Consider the following 20219-nt stretch of genomic DNA (forward strand, 5'->3'; position numbering starts at 1 on the left):
TTCATAATGTGTTGCATCAGGCATAATCTTCAAGTGGGTGGATAGGTGCTTTTCAAGCCTGCTATACATAAAATACAGTAGAACCTCATTGATACAATCCTGTTTCGCATCATTTCCCAGTGCCGTCGTTCTTGATCGAGAGCACAAAAGCCGACCCAATATAGCTACACTTCTTGTTTACCCGTTGATATATGTTCCCGAAAGACACGATCCTTTGGCATCAACGTTCATTATATCGCCAAACTGCGATCATATATGTTTTTTCACTGCTAGACCCCATATAAACAAGAAAAGGCCCAAGGCATGTGCTATTGAGAACAGTAGCACCCACTGCAGCACTTGCTCACCTGTGTGTTGCGCACTCGGTTTCCTATTCCGGCACCAGAAAATCTCCTTGTGAGTTGTCGCGTGCTGCATTTAAAGCTATTGCTGCCAACCCTACTACGATAAATTCCTTCACCTATATGTGTCACAGCGGGCATGGCGCCGTTGGAAGCATACAGCACGGTTTTTATAGGCGATAACCTAAACGCACTGTCATTCCCTGCTGAAGGCGGCATGAAGTGAGTGTCATGCTTCACTCGGGCAGTACTATCATATTCTGGTGTCGCCTACCAGCTTGGTTTCGTTTCAGTTTCCTGTCACTGTCTTAAAACACTATTGCGATAAGAAAACGACAATGTGCGTCTTGGGTTGCTTGGACCCCACCAGGACGATGCACATTGGCGTCTCTTATCGCAACGATTAGTGCTACCTTTTGCGTTATGTAGATGTCAACTACAATTGAGTCTTTTAGTGACTTCAAATGAAATGTTTTCCCGCTCAATATGTTTTTTTACAAAACATATGAACGAGGTTCTACTGTAGTTGATGCTATTATATCCGATGGTGCTGTAGCGAGTTTTTGCGTGGTGTCTGCATTCTGTAATGTTGACAAAACTCACTAAAGAACTTTAAGTTCTTTATCTACTCTGCAGCTGTAAGCTGTCTTAGATTCTGAATATGTAATAAATGTAGTGAAAGTAAGTTTTCAATAAACATAACTGGTGCCTGAAAGGGTTAAAGCTTGAATTGGTTTTACAAAGGGACATCTATTGCTGAAATTGCAAGACAATGGGAAACCAATTTAAAGAAGTTTTGCCGTTTTTTAGAGCAGTTAGCAGTGAACAAGACAGAAAAATTAAAAAAGGAGACAGGAGAGCTGATATAAAAACTATTAAGTCTGTCTCATTTACCTTCATGCTTGACTGCTGCGTCAGCAGGTGAATCCTCATCAATGTGTGGGCTGTCCTGCATGGCATCTTCACTGTAAAACTCATCTATATCGACTGGCTCCTCCTTGACACGGGGCTTTTTTAGTTCCGTGTAGCGGCTGGTGTTGGCATCCTCATAATGGATGGCACGTGGCTTCATGGATTCCCTCGAAGGCTGGCTCTTCGGTTTATCCTTGGCAAATGGGTTGAGTGGTGACCTACATGATGCAGATTGCAGAGTTACAGAGTGACTCCAATCAAATTATTTGGTTGGAGTCGCTCTCAAAGTCCTAGGTAATCAATTTTCCCAACCAGACAGGTAACTGTTGAAACGTTTAGTTTCAAAGATTACAGAGGAAATACATCAAGACTACTTATTCGTGTGTGCCTAGTGGATGTCACTACTCTGATTCATTGCAAAAAATAGGTACTCATGGTAACATGAGTTTATTTGGGCTGGCTCTCTGCTCGGTTTTGTTGACCCAATTAAATACTTATTCAGTCTGAGAGCAGAATTGTGAACAAACAGGAACCTCATTAGGTCAAGCTGTCAAGGGGTCAAGGAAAGCTAAAACCAAGAATAGCATGTGCATGGGAATGGTATACAGAAAAATCAGATTTGTAACTTGTTTACAATGGCTGCTCAATACTTGTAGTGCCCTTTATCCTTCTTTTTTTCTTTTTCAAAATGACTAATAGCGAAGAGCTCAATAACAGAACTATTGCAAAAAAGCCTCCCAAGCATTTTTGGCAGCAGTGAGCAAGAACCTTTATGCCTGCTGGCAAATATGTGCAGTACAAAGGCTGTATTAGGTTGCAGGGTGAAAAACAGTGCTGGAACCAAGTATGAAGAGCACAGGAAGTAGAAGAAATACTCAACAAGTTTATGCCTACATTCAGACAAAATACACTGCAACTGTCACTGAGGCCAAGGACAAAATAGATTGACAAATATGTAAGGCACGCACAACAAAGGTTTGTTAGAATTATGGTGGAAGCAAGCCCTCAACGTCTTTCAATGAGAAAGAAAGAGAATTTGTAGATGTAGCGCACACACGGTTTGCAGACACAGGTCACTGATGAACATCACAAGCAAAAAGAAAACACACCCTACCAGTATTTATTTGCACGTGGAACCGAGTGACCAACTATCTCTCTAACAACTATCCAACTAACCCGTCCCACAACTTGCAGGACTGTCCTAATTTGAGGGCTATTGTCCCGCGTCCCACAAGAGATACGAAAATTTTCAAAGATGTCCCACATTTCACACTTTATTATTATTCTTAGGCAGCGCGCTGAGTTCAGCTGCATCTGACCACAATGTTTGAGGATGTGTTAGTTGCAAGCACTCCAAGCTTCCGAAAACGTCAGCTAGACGAGCGTTCCACGGCGGTGACGAACGCTTCTGGCACCAGCTGTGAGCGCCATCCTGCCGATCTCCTCAATGTGGGTCCCAGTTGAACGCGCACGCACCGCCGCGTCTTTAACGAAGCCACTTCAGTGCTTCGACTTGCAGTGTGGACTAACATTCAGTGACCTTGCGAAAGCTGTTGCAGCGTTCCAGTTGACATCGGCCATCAACATGAGCGAGCTGTATGATGAATTGTGCTGTCTGCAGCCAGCAAGCAGGCAGCTAGTCGCAGCGAAATCAAAAGAATGTTTAGGGAACAAGTGGAGCAGCATGCTTAAATGTACTGCTTTTCCAAACCTGACTGTAGTGCACTGTCAGTTGTGCTGAGCATTCCAGTGACTAATGTTTTCGCGGAGATACTTTTTTCACTCATGACGGGACTTTGGAGCAATGAGCGAAGCTGATACAGCGTAGGCCTGATCAAGGCTGAAATATTAGTAAAGGCAAACTATGAGCAAACTTACCAGGAGTTCTAACAGTTCGTGCGATCAGACAGAGCAATTTTAAAGGCGGTGTGATCTAACTAGAAATATGCCACCAAGAAAGTAAAACAAGTGGTGTCGAGTGCTTCCCAGGATCTTAATGAGTAATGTGTGGAAACTAAGCCACAGCTGCTTTGTGAGTGACTATTTTTTGAGTTGTCAAATTTTATATGTTGATATTAATAACTTTGTTTCGTGTCGGAGCATATTACAGTGATGTAAAATAGCTTTGTTTACGCAGATATGTATTTGAACTTAATTTTGTATCAGTTCCTCTATTTCCCTTTTTCATTGATGACAAAATACAGTCGAAACCTCAATATATCAAAAAGCGCAGTGATTGCGAAACAGTTCAATATAGACAGAATTCGATATATAAAATCATGCAAAATACATGTCAGAAACTTGTGCATGTCAATCAATAAACCAAGGGCGCAATGGGGGATCGTTGTTCGGAGTGTGTGTTCGGTTGCGCCCCGCACAATTGGCCTAGGCCGGGCTAACGTCGTCAGCCCGGAGCATGCGGTCTATTCAACTTTGTCAGCTGCGCGAAGTCGGTGCGGTCTAGGCGAATCGTGGGCGGCCGAACGCGTGCTCTGAACAACAATCCCCAATCCCACCCCAATCGTGACGCAGTAAATACTCACTTGAAGCTTCACACAATGTATTTATTTATGTGGCTGAATGTACTGCTGCAGTGCAGCCTGCCAGCCGCGTGCTTAAACACGGAGTCTTCAACATAGTCTAAACGATCCATAAGCGGTAGGCCGGTGCACTCTATTGTGCCGCAGTAGTGGTGTAGAAGGGCCAAAGCAGCTACAGCCTCAGTTGAAGTCGGGAGCGGGGCAACATCAGTGCTTGCGGGATCAACCTCAGCAGCATCTTCGTTTGGCAGCTAGTGCTGCTGTGATCTCCACATCCATCAATTGAAGCATTTTGAAACACTGTCAATAACAAAGCATTAAGTGGGGTCTGCCAAGGCATCTGTGAGTGAGCCCAGTGAGCGATGCAACGAACAGTTCTCGTGAGGTGCGGCAGGCGCAGAGCGCAGCACTGGAGAAGAGTCAGTGCAGCAAATGCAATGCATCGTTGACGGTGTCGAACTAGCCAAGCCACCTTGTGTGTACGCCACTAAGTTCAAATGGCGCCTTCGGCGCTATCGATGTGTGTAGCTATGGTGCACCGAAATAGGGAATGCGCACTGCGCCACCACTATCTTAGAGGGTGTTGCGAGAAAGCTCTCTGCCTGTCAGCAGAGCGCACGTGGTCTGGGATGGCAGAGTTCGATATATCCATTTTACGTCCGACAGCCTTCAAGATAAAAAAATGAAAAATGCATGCGATTTTCCAAGTGATATAGAAAGTGTTCAATATATCGAAGTTAGACTGTATTGCAAGATAAAATTTCTTGCCAAAAGTTAAAAATAAATTATTGTAGTTAATTTTTTATCGTGCTGTGTCAATCCCCACCCCTCCCTGACCAGCGTGTCCCCCATCCCACATTTTGCTAGTCAGAAGGTGGTCACTCTACCTTGGTGTTGTTTGTGTTCTACTATGTGTGTGCTTTATATCTCGTTTCAGCATGGCAAATATTTGTATGAATTGCGTTGACCTGCTATTTTGCACAGCATATACAGGTTGTCCCACATAAATTGAGCCAAAGTTTTAAAAATGAAAAGCACTCCGGACGCGAGTTGAACCGAATGCATAATGTTGGCACGGGCCTAGAGTGCCGAACGGATTAGTTATGTTTAATTAATCAACTTTTTAAGTATTGGCTGCACACCCCAAGTGTGATATGCAGAGTTGCAGAGCACCTTGTGAAACCTCTCAATAAATTGTTTCCAACGTAACATATCTCACATGGTCCTTCTTTCCGCGTTCCAAAGAAAGACCGTGAAATATGAGAAAATACCATGTGACGGGGTGATTGAGTACTGTTACACAAAAAAAAAAAAAAAGGAGGAGAAACCGAAGCAAGAACACTGGCAGAAATGAAATTCACCAACAAGATTAGAGGAACACTTTCTTTTTATAGATATCTGAGCAAAAGAAAGCAAGATGTTACCTTGATAGCGAGGGATGCTGGACAACTTTATCTTTTGGCTTGAAGGAATAGGCAGCTGGTGAAGTTTCCATACTACTTGTGCTTGTCACAGAATTAAAAATGCTGTTGATAAGCTCATCATCATTCACGGTAATGTTTTTCTGGAAGTGAAAGTGCAACTGAAAGTTAGTGTGCCCAGGGACAGCCACTGAAACAGCAATGATCATGCTTAACATGCCTGTACTACTTGTTGAGTAACCACATCAAATAATAATTGTATTAAGCATACTACTGGTACATATACAAAAGACTGATGAAGTCAATGCAATGACATCTAGAAGCCACTTGTAGCCCATAATCACTGTTTTCAAAATAAATCAAGAATTAGGTTGTTCAGAAATTATAGAATTAGTAGGTACATTAGTATGTACATAATTAATCTGTACAGTGGAATTAGCCCATTTGCATGAAACTCGCTCAAAAATTTGAAAAGAAATTCTAACAGTTGAAGTAGCTTTCCCTAGAGGCCAGAAACTGCAATCCTGGGTCTGGTACTGGTGCACACATGCTTCACCTGCTCCTTAGTCATGCACATTACATGGTTTATGCAGACCTGGGGGCATTATTAGGTGGCACAATGATTTTCATTCACATTTCCGTCCATTGTGCCTCAATGCAGTCGAAGCTGTATGGTGGCTTGAATTCAGGAGGTCAGTGGTAATGTGCATTCTCATTAATATTTGGTATCTTTAAGCCGTGAAAGGTTTAGCTGCAATAATAATAATAATATTTGGGGTTTTACGTGCCAAAACCACTTTCTGATTATGAGGCACGCCGTAGTGGAGGACTCCGGAAATTTTGACCACCTGGGGTTCTTTAATGTGTGCCTAAATCTAAGCACACGGGTGTTTTCGCATTTCGCCCCCATCGAAATGCGGCCGCCGTGGCCGGGATATTAGCTGCAATCAAACAGGCATTACCTTTCAGAAGCCAAGTCATTTGCCCATGTTTTTGGATCAATCTCTGACATGCTGATGTAATCCACAATGTCCACATTCATTCCTCTTTGGTTTGCTTTAATTTGTGATTAACTACATTCATTTTCTTGATCTTGCAGTGCTTGCTGTTATGTACCTTACACCAGCAATAGCTAGTGTTATCGCTTGCCTCTGTGACAAATATTTGTGTCACATGGCCAAGAACAATGCAAAGTGCTCCAAGCTGTCGCACAGACAATGTGGACATTTCAAAAGCTTCAAAATGCTGAAAGACCTGTACTTCTAGCGCCAAACATGAACAAGCGTGCTTTTGCGCATTGGCCTCTTTGTATGCATTTGTGTCCTGTTGTGAAGCCTCTTTTTCTCACTGCATGTTGGAGAATGAGACCCCTCTGACACAGGACGGCAACAGCATGGAGGTGACATGCCTGGAACGACAAATGCACATGCTCTCATCTATGGCTCTCTCCTCTTCCTGTGCAAACATCACCTTTTGTTTGTGAGCATCTTGTTGAGCTCTTTACCAAATGATGCAAGTAAATGTCTTGTTTTCTATTCTATGTTGCCTCATCTCTGCCTGGGCTGATCAAGCTCCAGGCCATTGGGTCAATGCTGCGTCTTTCACTGAAGAGCCCGTTACAACAATAATAGACTATTAATCTAAACCTCTCTTACACAACGCAGCAACACGTAAAGAAGAATCATTGCTCTCTAATTTTTTTTTCTTGAGCTTGGTGTTAAGCACAACAGGGCTTCCTCATGACCGGGCGGTTCTTCCTCGAAAAATATAGCTGCATGGGCAAAACATGACACATTATGACTATATTGTAAGCCTTTCAAGTTTATGTATAGAATACCCTGTTAATATCGGTGCAACACAACTGATGAGAAAAATACAACAAACACCTCTGTTTTCTTCTTTGGCTGTTGCGCACTAAACATAGCTGCAATGGTGCCAGCCTTTTCTCCTGTTTTTTTCGCATTTGGAGGCCGGTAGGAGTTCTTGGTGGCCGCTTTGGCTGAAAGCAGAGAACCAGTATTTATGTAACATTGTGATACTGAGTCAGTAACTACTATTAGACAACATAGTGCAGGTTAATACCTTTCTTGGGAGCATCATATGCCGCTTCTTCGACGTCATCGTCAAAAATTTCTCTCCCATCTTCTACGTAACCAGTTCCATCTAGAAAGCGAAACAAATGCGCATTAAGCCACAGAATAATTATACTTCCAGCGTGTAACGTTCCTTACAGATGCCCTTCACCATCATGTTCACTGACCTGTAGAAGCGCTTCAGCTCATTTAAATTCTTACCAGCGTCTAGCTGCTTGGATGCTAACGAAACCCGTGGCTATCACGTCGGCAAGGCAGCAGTCAACAATTCTGCGGTCCCGGACGTCGCCAAAAGCATCCCTGCTATCCTTAGAGTTATATGCTTCTGAAATTAAATTACCGTCATCAATGATCCAGTCTTTCTCTTGACGTTCTTGTACGAGGCGGGAATATTCGTTCTCGTCCACTTCATCATAAACTGAAGTTTCTTCTTTGAGCTGGAGCGAGAAGAAACAATCACGTAACAGAAAATCAGCACGACCAGGCACTAGCAAAGTAAAAAAAAAAGAGACGAAAAAAAAAGGAATATATAAGTTTATCTACGCCGAAAGATCATACTTCATATTTGCTCCGAGTTCCTTGCTTGACTTGCTTGAGCCTCTCGAGCGCGGCAAACCTGCCTGCTTTATCGGGCCTCTGACGTTTAGCTCTGTTTTTGACGAACGAGTCTGAAACAGGCGACTGGTTGTATTTGCTCGCACACAGCACACTACAAACATTTACTTACCAGAATCATCTTCCATGCCTTACGCGTAAGCGTTACAAAACGGTGAAAGCGCAGCGTGCGAGAAATTTGGCGCGAAACCAGTGTAAACAGGAACTGCAATTGCCCGCCGACGATCGCCTAAAAACTAATAATATAAAGCAAATATTCGTAAGTTCTAAAACTTTGATAAATAATTTAGTACATATTTTTATAGAGATGCGTTAATTTTTGAGTAAAATACTAATTTAGATTCTTGATGTGCAAATTTACAAAACACTAGTAGCGCCACTTAATATTACAATTCATTTTTTTTGAAGAAAGGACAATTCTAAGCTATGAAGCGCAAGAACGGTCACGTGACAAATTTGTTTGGAACGTCTGCGACGGCTTTTTCTGTTGCGGTATTCTTACTTGAGCGTAAAATAATTGCGCGTTTACCCCTCGGTGCACTCCGCATGTTGTTCACTTAGCCAGTTTTGTAAGTTTCATCGCATTTTTTTGCAGACTCAGTGCCTGTCTCTCATTTCTCCCGTGATGTCATTATTGCACGACTCTCAGTGCTTTGAGATAGCTTCCCGCACCCGACTAGAATTTAATGCTTAGTTGAAATGCTTACGCATGCTAGCTGCGCACTCAGACCTGCGGCACGTTTTAATTCTTTCACCGGCATGGCGTTGACCTTGGTGCAATGATACTTCCTTTCTTGTGAGTCACCGGCTCTATTGGCACCGAAACAAGGACGAGGACAGCGAGGGTGTCTTGCGTTTGAATGAATGAGCTTTCCGTAGAGTACGCATCGATTCGTAAACCATAGCTCAACACCGACTGCGCGAAAATTGCGATCTGTTAGGCCGCTTTTCTCGTCACACTGTCGCGAAGCACCCTGTTTTCACGAGTCTTCATAGACGTCGTCGCGGTACGTAAACAATATATGGGCGTGTTTGAGAGCTTTTCGAACGCACGCTTTGTGGAAGGCGCAACGTGCAGCGTTAGTTGCATTCGGCAGCTGCGGCTCAGCAACATATGTCGACGCTGTAATGTTTGAGTCATAAACCAGGCTTTCTTTCATCAGGTGCAGTGTTTTTTGTGCATGCGTGGACCATTGCGCAATCGCGCGGTCAGACACGTCGCAGTCGATCCAGACGAGGCCGCCAAGACGACGAGTGAGGAAGGGAAACGCTCGTTTATGCTAAACCGATCGGGCGGATTGAAAGTGTTGGCAGATGCGCGAGCTGTGGTTTCTATGCGTCTTGTCGGCGGCGTGACGCATGTAGCTCGTTCGAGTGCCTCGGCCTCCTACCATTGGTTGCTGCCTTTACGTGAGTTTCTCGCGTCAAGTGTTGAACTTTGTTCGTCGTGTCTAGTAGACGAGCGAAGAGCTGATTGTCTGCCAAGACGGCTGGCAGCCCAGTCTGAAGTTGCTTTGACATGCCCTTTAGCGGAGAGAAGTAGCTTTCCTTTCCCTTATCTGAGCCTTCAAATTGAGCTTCAGGCACGCAACTTCCACGGAGCGATAAGATTAACTTCGGGGGGGGGGGGGGGGGAGGGAGGGGAGGGGTTCTTGGGAGTTCTTTCAGTCAGCTCCCCTTCTGCTTGGTTTGGCAGTTCTTAAGTGGAAAACACACGTGGTGAGCTTGGTACGCTTGGATTTCATTTCGAAAGCGCGATAATTTTAATTTGCGTACGATGCCGAAATATTTTTCTCGTTTTTAGCATACTTTGTTTTCCAGGGTTTCTCAACAAAACGCGTACACCTGCTATGATATATGGACACGCTTCTCGTAGTGACGGTCAAAAAAGGCATCCGACTTGCCTTCCTTTATTTTGTCGAAAACTGCAAAATTGGGCTTTTCGTGGTCATTTCAGGCTTGAGGAAGCCTGTCCAAACAAGCATGTCTGGATCCCAAAGGAAAAGGACGCGCGTGGACAATGCTGTCTCGCTAGATGGACCTGCCACAAAACGCATGGTAAGTTGCTCTTATTATTGTTTTTTTCCCCCCTGTGTGGTGCTCACAATCATCGTATTAGTTTAGCCAGGAAGTGAAAAGAGCAAACTAAGGTTGACAGATATTGCACTCGCAGAGTCTGATGATTGGATTTGTTTAACAGTGTGTGAACCAGGTACGTCACCATTCGACAGTCATCCTGAGCTATTCCTGTAACCATTATTGAGATGACATTGCCCTTGTGCTTGAATATGCTTATGCTAAAGGGAATGTGTGGTGGCTCGCGAGAATTGTGGCATGCCGGAACGTACGATAAAAGCAGTGTGTACGAGTATCCTGCCACCCCTGGAGCCTTGTCGGACGCTATGTAGGTTATCATGGTGGTTTGTGGCGTGAGCTGAGGATGGCGTGCACCGTCTCTCTTCACTGCAATCTGAGAAATGCTCGGTGTTATGATCGTGCACTGGCCTGTCATCAACTTGGTCCCTGCAGGGGATCGCTTTTTGCTTTGTGATATCGGCAGGTTTCACAGGAAACAATGGGGTCGGGTAGTGTTTCATCCCATGTAAATGGATTGGCTATTCCTTGCATCCTTTGTGAGTGAATGTTTTGCACTTTGTGCATTCTTCACCTAAATGACTAATGCTTCTATGCCCAATGGGTGTATCAGTGCTCCACAGCATTTTCATGTGATTTCTCCAATTGGCACACAGTTCTGCTCATTGTCTACTCTTAATGTTGTGCCAAACTTTTGTGTAACAGAGTCTGTCATAAGAAGGCATATGGTCATGACTCATACAGTAAGTAGCTGCATGAAGCAACTGTTCAGGTTGTCCGATTTGGTTTCATCCATAATTTGTACAGTGTCAACTGATCGTGGCAATTAAATGCACATCCTTGTCACCAAGTATGCTTCTGTTGAAGTCTTGATGGTTGGTAGTGATTTTTCGTCAGACTTTCTTCTGGCGTGATGCTAAACTTATCATTAGTGACTGTAAGGCATGGAAATGAAAACACCTAAATTGTATACAATCATGTTTCATTTTATTTTTGCATTTTGTGGTCTTTTGCTGGAAGTGTTTTGGTGAGCTTCAATGTCTTCAACATCTATTTATTTGACCATAGTTTTATTTAATTGTACATAATACAGTTTGGCTCATTGCAGCACACTATCTCTGTCAAATGTGGCTTACGTCCAAATAAGTTACAGCAGGCTTCGTACACAGTTTATTACATGATTTCCCTGTTACGTAACACTAGTGAAAAATGTTTATGACACACTATTCAAAACAGGTGTTCAGGATTTATCGTTTAGTGCAGTTGGAGTGACCTTAGTTGTCTGTGCTTCATTATTCAAGAATGCTTGTAGATACTAATACTGTGTTAGAACTTTATGATGTAGTTATCGAATGTCCTTGTCAACTTCTCATCACACTGATTTTTAGTGATCCTTTTCACACTTGTTCAACATCTTGAGAGCTCGTACAAGTAGACATTCTGCTTCTGAGATTACAAAAGGGACGGGTTTTACATGTCTGTTTGTTATCTTTATGTAGAAACAACTTGCTGCTGACTAGCAGTGATAAAGATCTTCAAGGACCACAGATGTATGTTAGAATTATCAAAAATTGTGTAAAATAGGGTTCAAAACAATAATGGCTTGCTTGAATGGATTGTCAGCTGAACATCCGACATGGCCACATTTTGATGGTTCTTGCCTTAACAATTTTCTATTATTAGGGCATCTTACTGCTTTTCGAAAACCACAACCTCAGAACTAACCGAAAGCCTTGTTTTGCTTGAGCTGTGTAAAGTGCATTAATGCAGATGTAGTAGACACCAAAATTTTAAAATTTGCTTGAACAAGCTATATCGAACTCTATAGCCAGTTGACTGGCATTAGGAGGAAGCAGTTTATTGCGAATGGCCTGATTTAATCTTGATCTTTGCTTCATCCTAAGCAGCTTGTTGCGAGTTCATTTGAGGCATGTTTGTTGGTAGATGTTCCATGCACCTACCGCAGAGCCACGGTAGATGCTGCTATATATGTGTGACTCATGTGTCTACGGATTCATAATTTTCAGCTGTCGAGGTCAGGTTTCCTGCTGCCTATTCAGATATTTTTGTTGGCTGCAGCTAACGATGATAATGCTTGAGCACATGCACTTTTTAGGTGTTTTAGCAGGGTGAAATTTTAGGTTTTTTTTTTCTTTGCAGACACTCTGCTCACCAGCCCCATTCAGCGATGAGCCTACGGCGGTGGCGGAGCGAGAGAGGTGTGACTACAATATCAAGATTACAAAGGAAATGGCAGCATCAGGCCAGGGTATGCTTATGTTTTGCTCTATGTTTTTGCTTCTTCTTGTGTCTGCTTTTCAGAAGGCATAAAATTTTAATGTTGTTTGTGCCATATGTGAGGAGCGGTATCAGAGATCGATCCTCCTCATTCTGCTACTGAACAAATGGTGATGAGTTCAGTTTTTGGTTGCTACAGCTGCACTCCATTGCGGGTGGTATGTGAAATGCCCATGTGCTAAGCATTGAGTGCACATTAACCCTTTAGCCGCCAACCCCCGAGCTGTACAATATCGCCAACGATGAGTCGCACTCCTCCGGCCCGATTTTCTGCTCCTTCCGCCACCAAAGACGTATCAAGGTCGTCAATTGCTTGCAATTTTCAAGCCTAGATCGCGGTAGTTGTCTATGAAAAACCGCATTTTGTGCCTTTTGCGCGTATTTTAAGCCTAGCAACAGTAATTTCATAATGGCGCTTCGCAAGAAGAATGCCGGTGTCGGCGATGCTGCAAGAAAAAGAGGTTCTTCTTGGAGCTGTACAGAAAGCAGTGTTAGTAGTGACGACATGGAGTTTTGTGTTCGACAGCGACTTGGACGTTGTCTTTACCCTGGATATTGCTTCGGGGACGAGGAGAGCGACGGTGATGATGACGGTGACGTACTGAGCAGTGCATGTGTCTGGCAGCGCGTGAACACCGATAATCCACCACCTGCGCCTCCGCGGTTTTCATTCTCTTGAATGCCCGGAATCTTGCAGCGGTCCACTCACAAGAATGACATTCTTGGCTGGTTTCACGTATTTTTTGACTCTGGATGTATTTTAACATCATTGACCTAATCATCACCGAGACAAACCATTATGCGCTAGCATACTTTGCTGCTTGGGGTTCTACATGGAAACCGGTAGACCGTGATGAGATTATGGTCTTATAACAGTGCAGGGTATTGTCGGCAAACCTCAAGTTGGTATGTACTGGTCAACAAAGGAAGTTTGGAGACACCAATGCTCCATTACCACGGCATGCATTGAGGGAAAGCTGCCCTCAACCGCAGTGTTTTTTTTCCCGTGCTAATTCTAAACGGAAATAAATGATGTAATATATCTTCAGAATCTTAATTGCATGGAAAAAGTTATGACTACATAAAAAAATTGGCAATTTTGGTACGTTTTTCAGAAGGTAAATTGGTGGTTAAAGGTTTAAAGAACACCACGCTGTCAGTTTTTTCGGAACCCTCCTGCTACAGCACTTCAATAGCCACTATGTGGCTAAGCACATTAGTGCACATTAAAGAACACCAGACTGTCAGTTTTTCTAGAACCTTGCTGCTACAGCACTTTAGTAGCCACTATGTGGCTACGCATAGAGTGAACATTAAAAAGCACCAGGCTGTCAGTTTTTACGGAACCTTTCTGCTACAGCACTTTAATAGCCACTATATGGCTACGGGATGTTTCACTTCGTAGATCAATTCAGTCTTCAGGAATTGTTAAATGCTGTGAAAATTTGTGTTCATAGGTCTTACTGGTGTGGTCAAGCTCCCCTAAAAAATTAAAAGTGATGCATCTGGAAGTTTGTTAGCCTAAAAATGAATTGTGTACACATAATGACACATTAGGCAAGTATGCTTAAAGGGACACTAAAGGGAAAAATGATTTCTTCTGCATCAGTAAATTACCGTTCTACAATACCAAAAACACCACTCTTACAACGATAAGACGTTTGGTAAGCCAGAAAAAGCGCAAAAACGAAATACGGGTGGCGACGCCTACTTAAGTTCCCGCACCTGGGGGCTGTGACGTCTTGGATTTTGATGGCATCTTCTAGGGCCTACCAATTATATATAGCGGTACAGATTGACTACATTGTGTTCTAAAGCAACCAAGTATTAAACATGGCAAGTTTCGGGAAGCTTTATTCAGCCAACGCTGCCCAAATGCGAAAACATACTTTGGAATCCCTGACGTCACGCTGACGTACAGGCGCTGGGGTTTCGGCGCGAAATTCAAATACTGATACTTGGAACTTCATTTTCTCATCTAATAATCAAACTATCTTTTTGAAATGGCTGCCTGCAGGGTTCTCAAACAATGCTGCATTAGTCTATACTTATTTATCGTTTCGCTTTAGTGTCCCTTTAAGAGTCACAAAAGTTACCTGCCACATTGTACTGTATGAACAAGTACATCACTCAAATTATCTGGTGTATTATGAAAATATGTTTCGAGCTGTGCAATAACAAATTTGGACACAATATGCTTCACTCAACCTTCATCTCTCCTGCAATTTTTCAGGCTTGGTATTGCAGACGGAAGAAATTATGAAATCTATGTGATTGTGCAAGAAGACTAGAAATGGTCACTTGCAATCACGTTAATGCTCACCTGTTTTGTTGCAGTTTCCATGTGCTCTTTCTTTTTATCATTATGAACATGCCCAAATATTTTCATGTGATCCTTCCCTCTAGTGTCTAGATTTATTCCACTTCTTTTTTACACTCACCTCCCCACCCATGGAAATTAACCACTTTGGGTGTCATTAATTCTGTCCACTGAAAATTTACTTCCATAACATCTCCTGCCCCTTGTAAATTTCTTTTGTTGATAAAAGTAGTCTTATATCTGTTGGTGCGAGGCGTTAGGATGTTACATAAATATAAATGAAGCTGATTGAATTTGGATCAACTGCTGCTTAGTGACCTTCCTTGAGAGCATCAAGCTTAAAATGCAAAACAAAATGATCTTTTCCCTCTAAATCACGCGAAAAAAGTATGTGGTGTTCTGTGGAACTAAGATCGGCAAAAAAAAAGTAGTTGTGTTGAGGTTCTACTCTACTTGTATTGTGCACTGATAAACACAAAAAACACCAACAGTTTTCCGTCTAGCTCATCTTGTGCACCACACAACAGGGTTGATAGTAGTACTGGTGCGAATGCATCAAGTACTGCTTGCATATCTCGCATATTCTACGAGATTCATAGACTTGCAAAACAAATATGCAAAAGAAATGTCTCAGAAGTAAACACCATCTCAGTGAAGGCCACGTCATGGAAGGCTTGCTAAGCAGGCTTGTCTTCCATGCATTTAGGAACAAAATAAACCAGGAGGGAGCACTACATCACGCAGCAGCCATAGCATGTCAACTTTTTGCCTTTTTTCCCCTCAAAAAGTCAGCCCAACATGTAACCCTGCTCAGGGAACTTAACCCAGTGTGCTTTTTTTTTTGTGGCAGTTTTGAATTGACATGGACTTGTTAGTGTGCCTTGCCAACTGCTCTGTTTACATTTTCTCTTGGTGTGTTTGTGCAACTTGAGTTGTTTGTTTTACAGTGTATACATTTAGAGTCTTCGTTAAAACTTGCGAGCGCATTTATCGTCGTCGTTGCAATTTTCCTGTTACACCCGTTGTCTTTTCAAAAAAAAGCTTGTGCTGAGTGTAGCTAGCCTGGCAGTGGAAAACACTAAAACTTACCAAGACATGATCGTGTGTTGGAGTAACTCTCTTGTTTTCAAGGTTAATTTTGGGGAAGTTGGGCTCTCATAAAGGCATTTCGTAGTGGTATGGTAACACTAACCAATGAGGTGCTGGAGACTCGGGCCTTTTTCAAGGCTCTTCCGGCTTCAGAACAGAGGATGCACTTAATTTCAAAACAACATAGTAATTGCAATAGTGGGGTGTTCCAGAGCTGAAGCTCCAACCATCATGACATTGGCGAAATATAAGCATTGCATCATGAGCCAGTGGTCGCTGAGGTGCATGCTGTGGGGCTCAGTGCAATACTAAACGAGCTACAAGGTGAAAGTAGTGGAGTGAAGCTTGTAGCAGTAAGTGAAAGACCACATAAGAAAGAGACGGCAGCAAAAGTCTTGGTTTGGCAAAGTCAATAGTTTGTGTGCTGCTGAAAATGTTTAGTGAACATGGTGAGATGCCTAACGACACTAGCTTTGCTGCACATAATAATGTATTAGCTATCAGTGACACATGGATAGTATGGGGGGAACTGCAGCTTTATTTTTTACTTACAACCTGTATGTGATGGCGCATTTGTTCTGATGCAGAGAAGCCTTTAGGGCTTTGGCTTTTGTATACAGTGTAACAATTTGAAAGGGCTTATATGTCGCTTTCCTGCTCACACTCACTGTTGTGACACTCCTTCAATGCAAGCAGCTGCTAATGGACTGGTATGTGTTAAAGTTATGTGCACTTTCTTGCTTTTTCAGCGCCTCGGCCAATTAGGGTGTATGCCGATGGTATCTACGATTTGTTCCACCAAGGCCATGCAAGGCAACTAATGCAAGCGAAATCCGCCTTCCCAAATGTCTATCTCATTGTTGGCGGTAAGTAGAACCTTTTGTGAAGTACGTAGCACGTTGCTTTAGACTTAGAGGAAGAAATATGTGTTGCACTAAATGTTAACAAACTTTTGTTGGTCATAATCCATAGAAGTGGTTGACATCGGGAGTTGTGCAATAACTGGGAATAAACTTTTTAATGAACTAATAATTATTTTTGGCGTAGTACATGCTCACTTGATAGGAATCCTTAGACTTGCAGCAGCTGTAAGATATCTGCCCTGAAACTTGTTGCGCTATGCATTAATATTCTGCCCATTTTGCTAGAAAGCCTTCCTTAACCATTGCAGGAAGAAATTGTGCAATGCTGTAATGTATTGCTAGTTTGTGAGGATCATAATTACAAGAATTGCAAGGTAATTCATCCACTTGGCATTTAATCCAGCACCTATCGGCATAGTTTCTGATGCACACACCATCGTGGCCAACAAAAAATTCATTTTGTTTCCAGTCTCTTATTCTTTAGTTAGGAGGCTGTTTGTGAAATGCTTAATTTTAGTTATGTTTCTGCCATGTAGTACAATTCTTTTTTCATGCTGTCACCACATGCAAAAGTTTTCTCATCCAAGAGAAAAGTTGGGAATCGTTCAATAGCATACCTGCCAACTCTCCCTAATTTTCCGTAATGATTGCAAATTTGGGCTCGTTTACGATCTTGTGTCAAGCTGGTGTGTTATATGTGCAGAAATATGATAAACTATAAAGCATGTCATAATCGACAGCAACGGTTTCGATGAGCAAGTTGCATTGCATAAAGACAAGGCAAAGACAAATTTGTTTGGGATAGCCTATTGATTTCTGCACCTGCTCGGATATTGAAGCATATTGGCAGCGGATGTACGGATTCCCCAAGAGCCGAGTCAAGTTGCAGCCAATTTTATGAAAAATAAATCCTGTTTGTGATAAAGTTTAGCTTGTTGGTCACCGAACACTTTGTTGGAAGTCTCTTGATGGTGAAAGGACAAAAGAGGGGTATTGGCTTCGAGCAAGTTTATACAGATAAGTTCCTGGCACTGGCGAAATCATCAGCAACAGCAGAGTCAGTGTAAGAGCCACTGCAATCCTAAAGCAATCTGTTGCTTGTCAGTCTGCTGTTTCATGTTTGGTGCTGTTTGTCTGCTGTGTGCAAAGGTAAATCTTTGTTGTTATAGTGTGTGTGTGTGTGTGCTAGTTAAAGAACACTGTGGCTGCAAGCATATTCTCACAAAACTTATCACCATGCTTGTGTTCCTCTAGAAATTGGAATTTAATGTCCTTGATAGGCTTGTGTGAATATCAATTTTTTGGTTCGAAGTGAAGACAAAGTGAATAGTACTTAGTGTTGAATAATTTCGAAGCGAATACAGTAAAATCTCATTCGTGAGCTTTGGAAGAAAGAAGAAAAAAGAGAATAAACGTACTAACCTGGAAAACATACAATTCAAAGTAATTAAAAATTTGACAGACTCAACTGCACTTTACGTCTGCATCTACTTTGCATCTACATACTGTAATGTGAATGGTTGTGTGAATCAAGGCGATGCATGGCAAGCCCTGCATTGGCATTATTGCGGCTTCGGCAAACTTATGTTTGCGCTCCTTGAATTTAGCCTGAGGTCAGCAGCTTCTTCGAGCAGGGAACTTTGGCGGGAAGTTTTGATGTGCCAGCTCTGCGCGAATGGTTGCAGCATGAGACGTCAATGCCAAGCTGCTGGGCCTGAGTCACCTGAGACGCACTTTTTCTTTTTGTTATTGCATAGTGCTTTCAGACAGCGACAGGAAGCCAAAACGAAATCGAGCTGGTGGGCGATGTTGAAATAGGCTGCTGCCAGGGTGAAACATGACGCTCACTTTATGCCGCCTGTGGCAGGGAACAGTGGTGTGTTTGTGTTGCCACTTATAGGGTGTATGCACAAGTGGTGATGACCCAGCACATTGTGGGTAGCGCACCATGTTGGATCGTGGTAATGCGTCACATTAATGTTGGTCGCATTGTTGGATCGCAGTAGTCCACATCTTTCACTGCAATTTTAGAGGCAGGCCAGTACAAACAGAATTAAGATCTTGTTGACGTTAAGTCATCGTAAATATCGCTTCTAGTTAGCATGTGTCGCTGCATAGTCTTTAATTTGTAAACATAGCATGTGAACAGGACTCTTCATTACTGCAGTCTCATGTTGTAGGCCACCTGAAGGACCTCTTCAATGACTGAAATCCTGACAAGTGCTCCGTCACAACAGATGTGACGTAGACTGAATGCACTCGCAGTGGAGTGATCAACAGCAATTTGGAAGTGGTTAACCTTAATTGAAGAAAAAAGAATACTGGCCTTAGTTGCGAAGAAATGCAAAGCGCAAATTCTGAAATGTTTGTTTAGCAGTGTGATGATGACCACTGTGTCGACCACTACTTGCTTCAGCCATGGCTCATGCAACCAGCCGCTTGGGCAAAAGTTCTGCCCTTGCAATGCATTCCGCAACTTCAGCAAAAATGATACTTACACTGACTTTACGTACAGAATATGCTAAATGTGTGCATACCGTCTTGCCCTTAAAATCGCAGTGAAAAGTGTTCATGACCATGATCTGACATGCTTGCATGCAGCATAGTCAAATCACCGATGGTTTAAGTACCTGATGAGGGTCGAGAACAGACCCCACACTTGTCTGGATTCACAGCAAGTTCCTGCCTCGTAGAGTTATATCGGAGATCCATTGGGGCATCGCTGTTCAGAAAGTTTTCCAGTCTCATTGCTCTCATGTGCGAATTCCCACCTTGGGAATTCTAAAGCTCACATTTCTGATGCTTCACCTTTAGCTTATCTTCTTTTACTTCTGAACGGTTGCTGCAACACACAGCAGCACATGACACCATTTATTCGACATGCAGTTGTGCAGCAGTACGCACTTCGCCTTACTGCGCAGTGCACCGATGTGGCGCGCTACCCACAATGCGCTGGGCTGTCACTGCTCGTGCCTACACCCTATCAGATGTGTGCAGTACGCTTCTAACAGCACTGCCCCACATGCGCTGTGAAACAGATAAATGAAGACTCTTATTGTAATAGGGTTTAGGCAGTGTATGCAGCGATTTTTGCAGGTTATGTATGCAATCTTTCTTTTTTTGTTTCAGGCTGTTGTACGTAGGAAAATGCATATTAATTTGTTGTGACTTCATCGAAAACTTCAAATACTTAAATTAGAGCCAAAACGTATACAGTCGAACCCGAATATATCGTATTATTGCCTATATCGAACATTTGGAAAATCCCCTTGGGAATCCCATGCAAAAGTGTAGCGCTATTGTTCGCCTATATAGAACTCCCGTGCATCGGCATATCGATGTATCGAACTCCGTGCTTAGCTGCGCCCCAGCAACTGCGCTTCTCCCACCATACCCCACCCCTGCAAGTGTGCTTCTCTCATCACATCCCAACCCCGCAAGTGCGCTTCTCCTCATGAAGCTCTCGCGGTGTTTCTGCGATCTCACGCGCGCCGCCCCGCACTCTGAGAGAGGGGCATGTGGGTAAAAGGCACGTGATGAGGAGCACTTCGAGTGTGATTGGGTGTGAAAGGGATGTGGGAGGGAGAAACCACGCTGACCGCAAGCGCCCGTTTCCTGTGTTTTGGTTGGTTG

General features: G+C 43.1%; 2 protein-coding genes across 10 annotated transcripts in view; one reads left to right on the forward strand and one right to left on the reverse strand.

The window, feature by feature from the left end:
• Positions 1–8149, reverse strand: part of PolA1 (DNA polymerase alpha catalytic subunit) — a 129760-nt gene extending 121611 nt beyond the window's left edge. Inside the window, exons 1-7 of the mRNA XM_065451842.2 lie at positions 8035–8149; positions 7866–7975; positions 7648–7744; positions 7297–7377; positions 7101–7213; positions 5218–5357; positions 1236–1471 (exon numbers count right to left, since the gene is read on the reverse strand). Of these exons, the coding sequence (XP_065307914.2) occupies positions 1236–1471; positions 5218–5357; positions 7101–7213; positions 7297–7377; positions 7648–7744; positions 7866–7975; positions 8035–8050 (793 nt within the window). The 5' untranslated portion in view covers positions 8051–8149. The remainder of the gene's footprint in view (positions 1–1235; positions 1472–5217; positions 5358–7100; positions 7214–7296; positions 7378–7647; positions 7745–7865; positions 7976–8034) is intronic.
• A 206-nt stretch (positions 8150–8355) lies between these two features.
• LOC135918171 (uncharacterized) overlaps positions 8356–20219 on the forward strand; it is a 46033-nt gene continuing 34169 nt past the window's right edge. Inside the window, exons 1-5 of one of the 9 annotated variants that reach the window (XM_065451834.2) lie at positions 8356–8491; positions 9880–9980; positions 10722–10759; positions 12177–12285; positions 16473–16589. In XM_065451834.2, coding sequence (XP_065307906.2) covers positions 10742–10759; positions 12177–12285; positions 16473–16589 — 244 coding nt within the window. In that variant the 5' untranslated portion in view covers positions 8356–8491; positions 9880–9980; positions 10722–10741. Of the gene's footprint in view, positions 8492–8544; positions 8719–8750; positions 8930–8996; positions 9333–9563; positions 9651–9879; positions 9981–10721; positions 10760–12176; positions 12286–16472; positions 16590–20219 lie in introns of those variants that run through there. The other 8 variants (XM_065451828.2, XM_065451836.2, XM_065451829.2 and 5 more) reach the window with 8 other exon arrangements.

Source organism: Dermacentor albipictus, chromosome 1, assembly GCF_038994185.2.
Source record: "Dermacentor albipictus isolate Rhodes 1998 colony chromosome 1, USDA_Dalb.pri_finalv2, whole genome shotgun sequence".
Lineage (NCBI taxonomy): Eukaryota > Metazoa > Arthropoda > Arachnida > Ixodida > Ixodidae > Dermacentor > Dermacentor albipictus.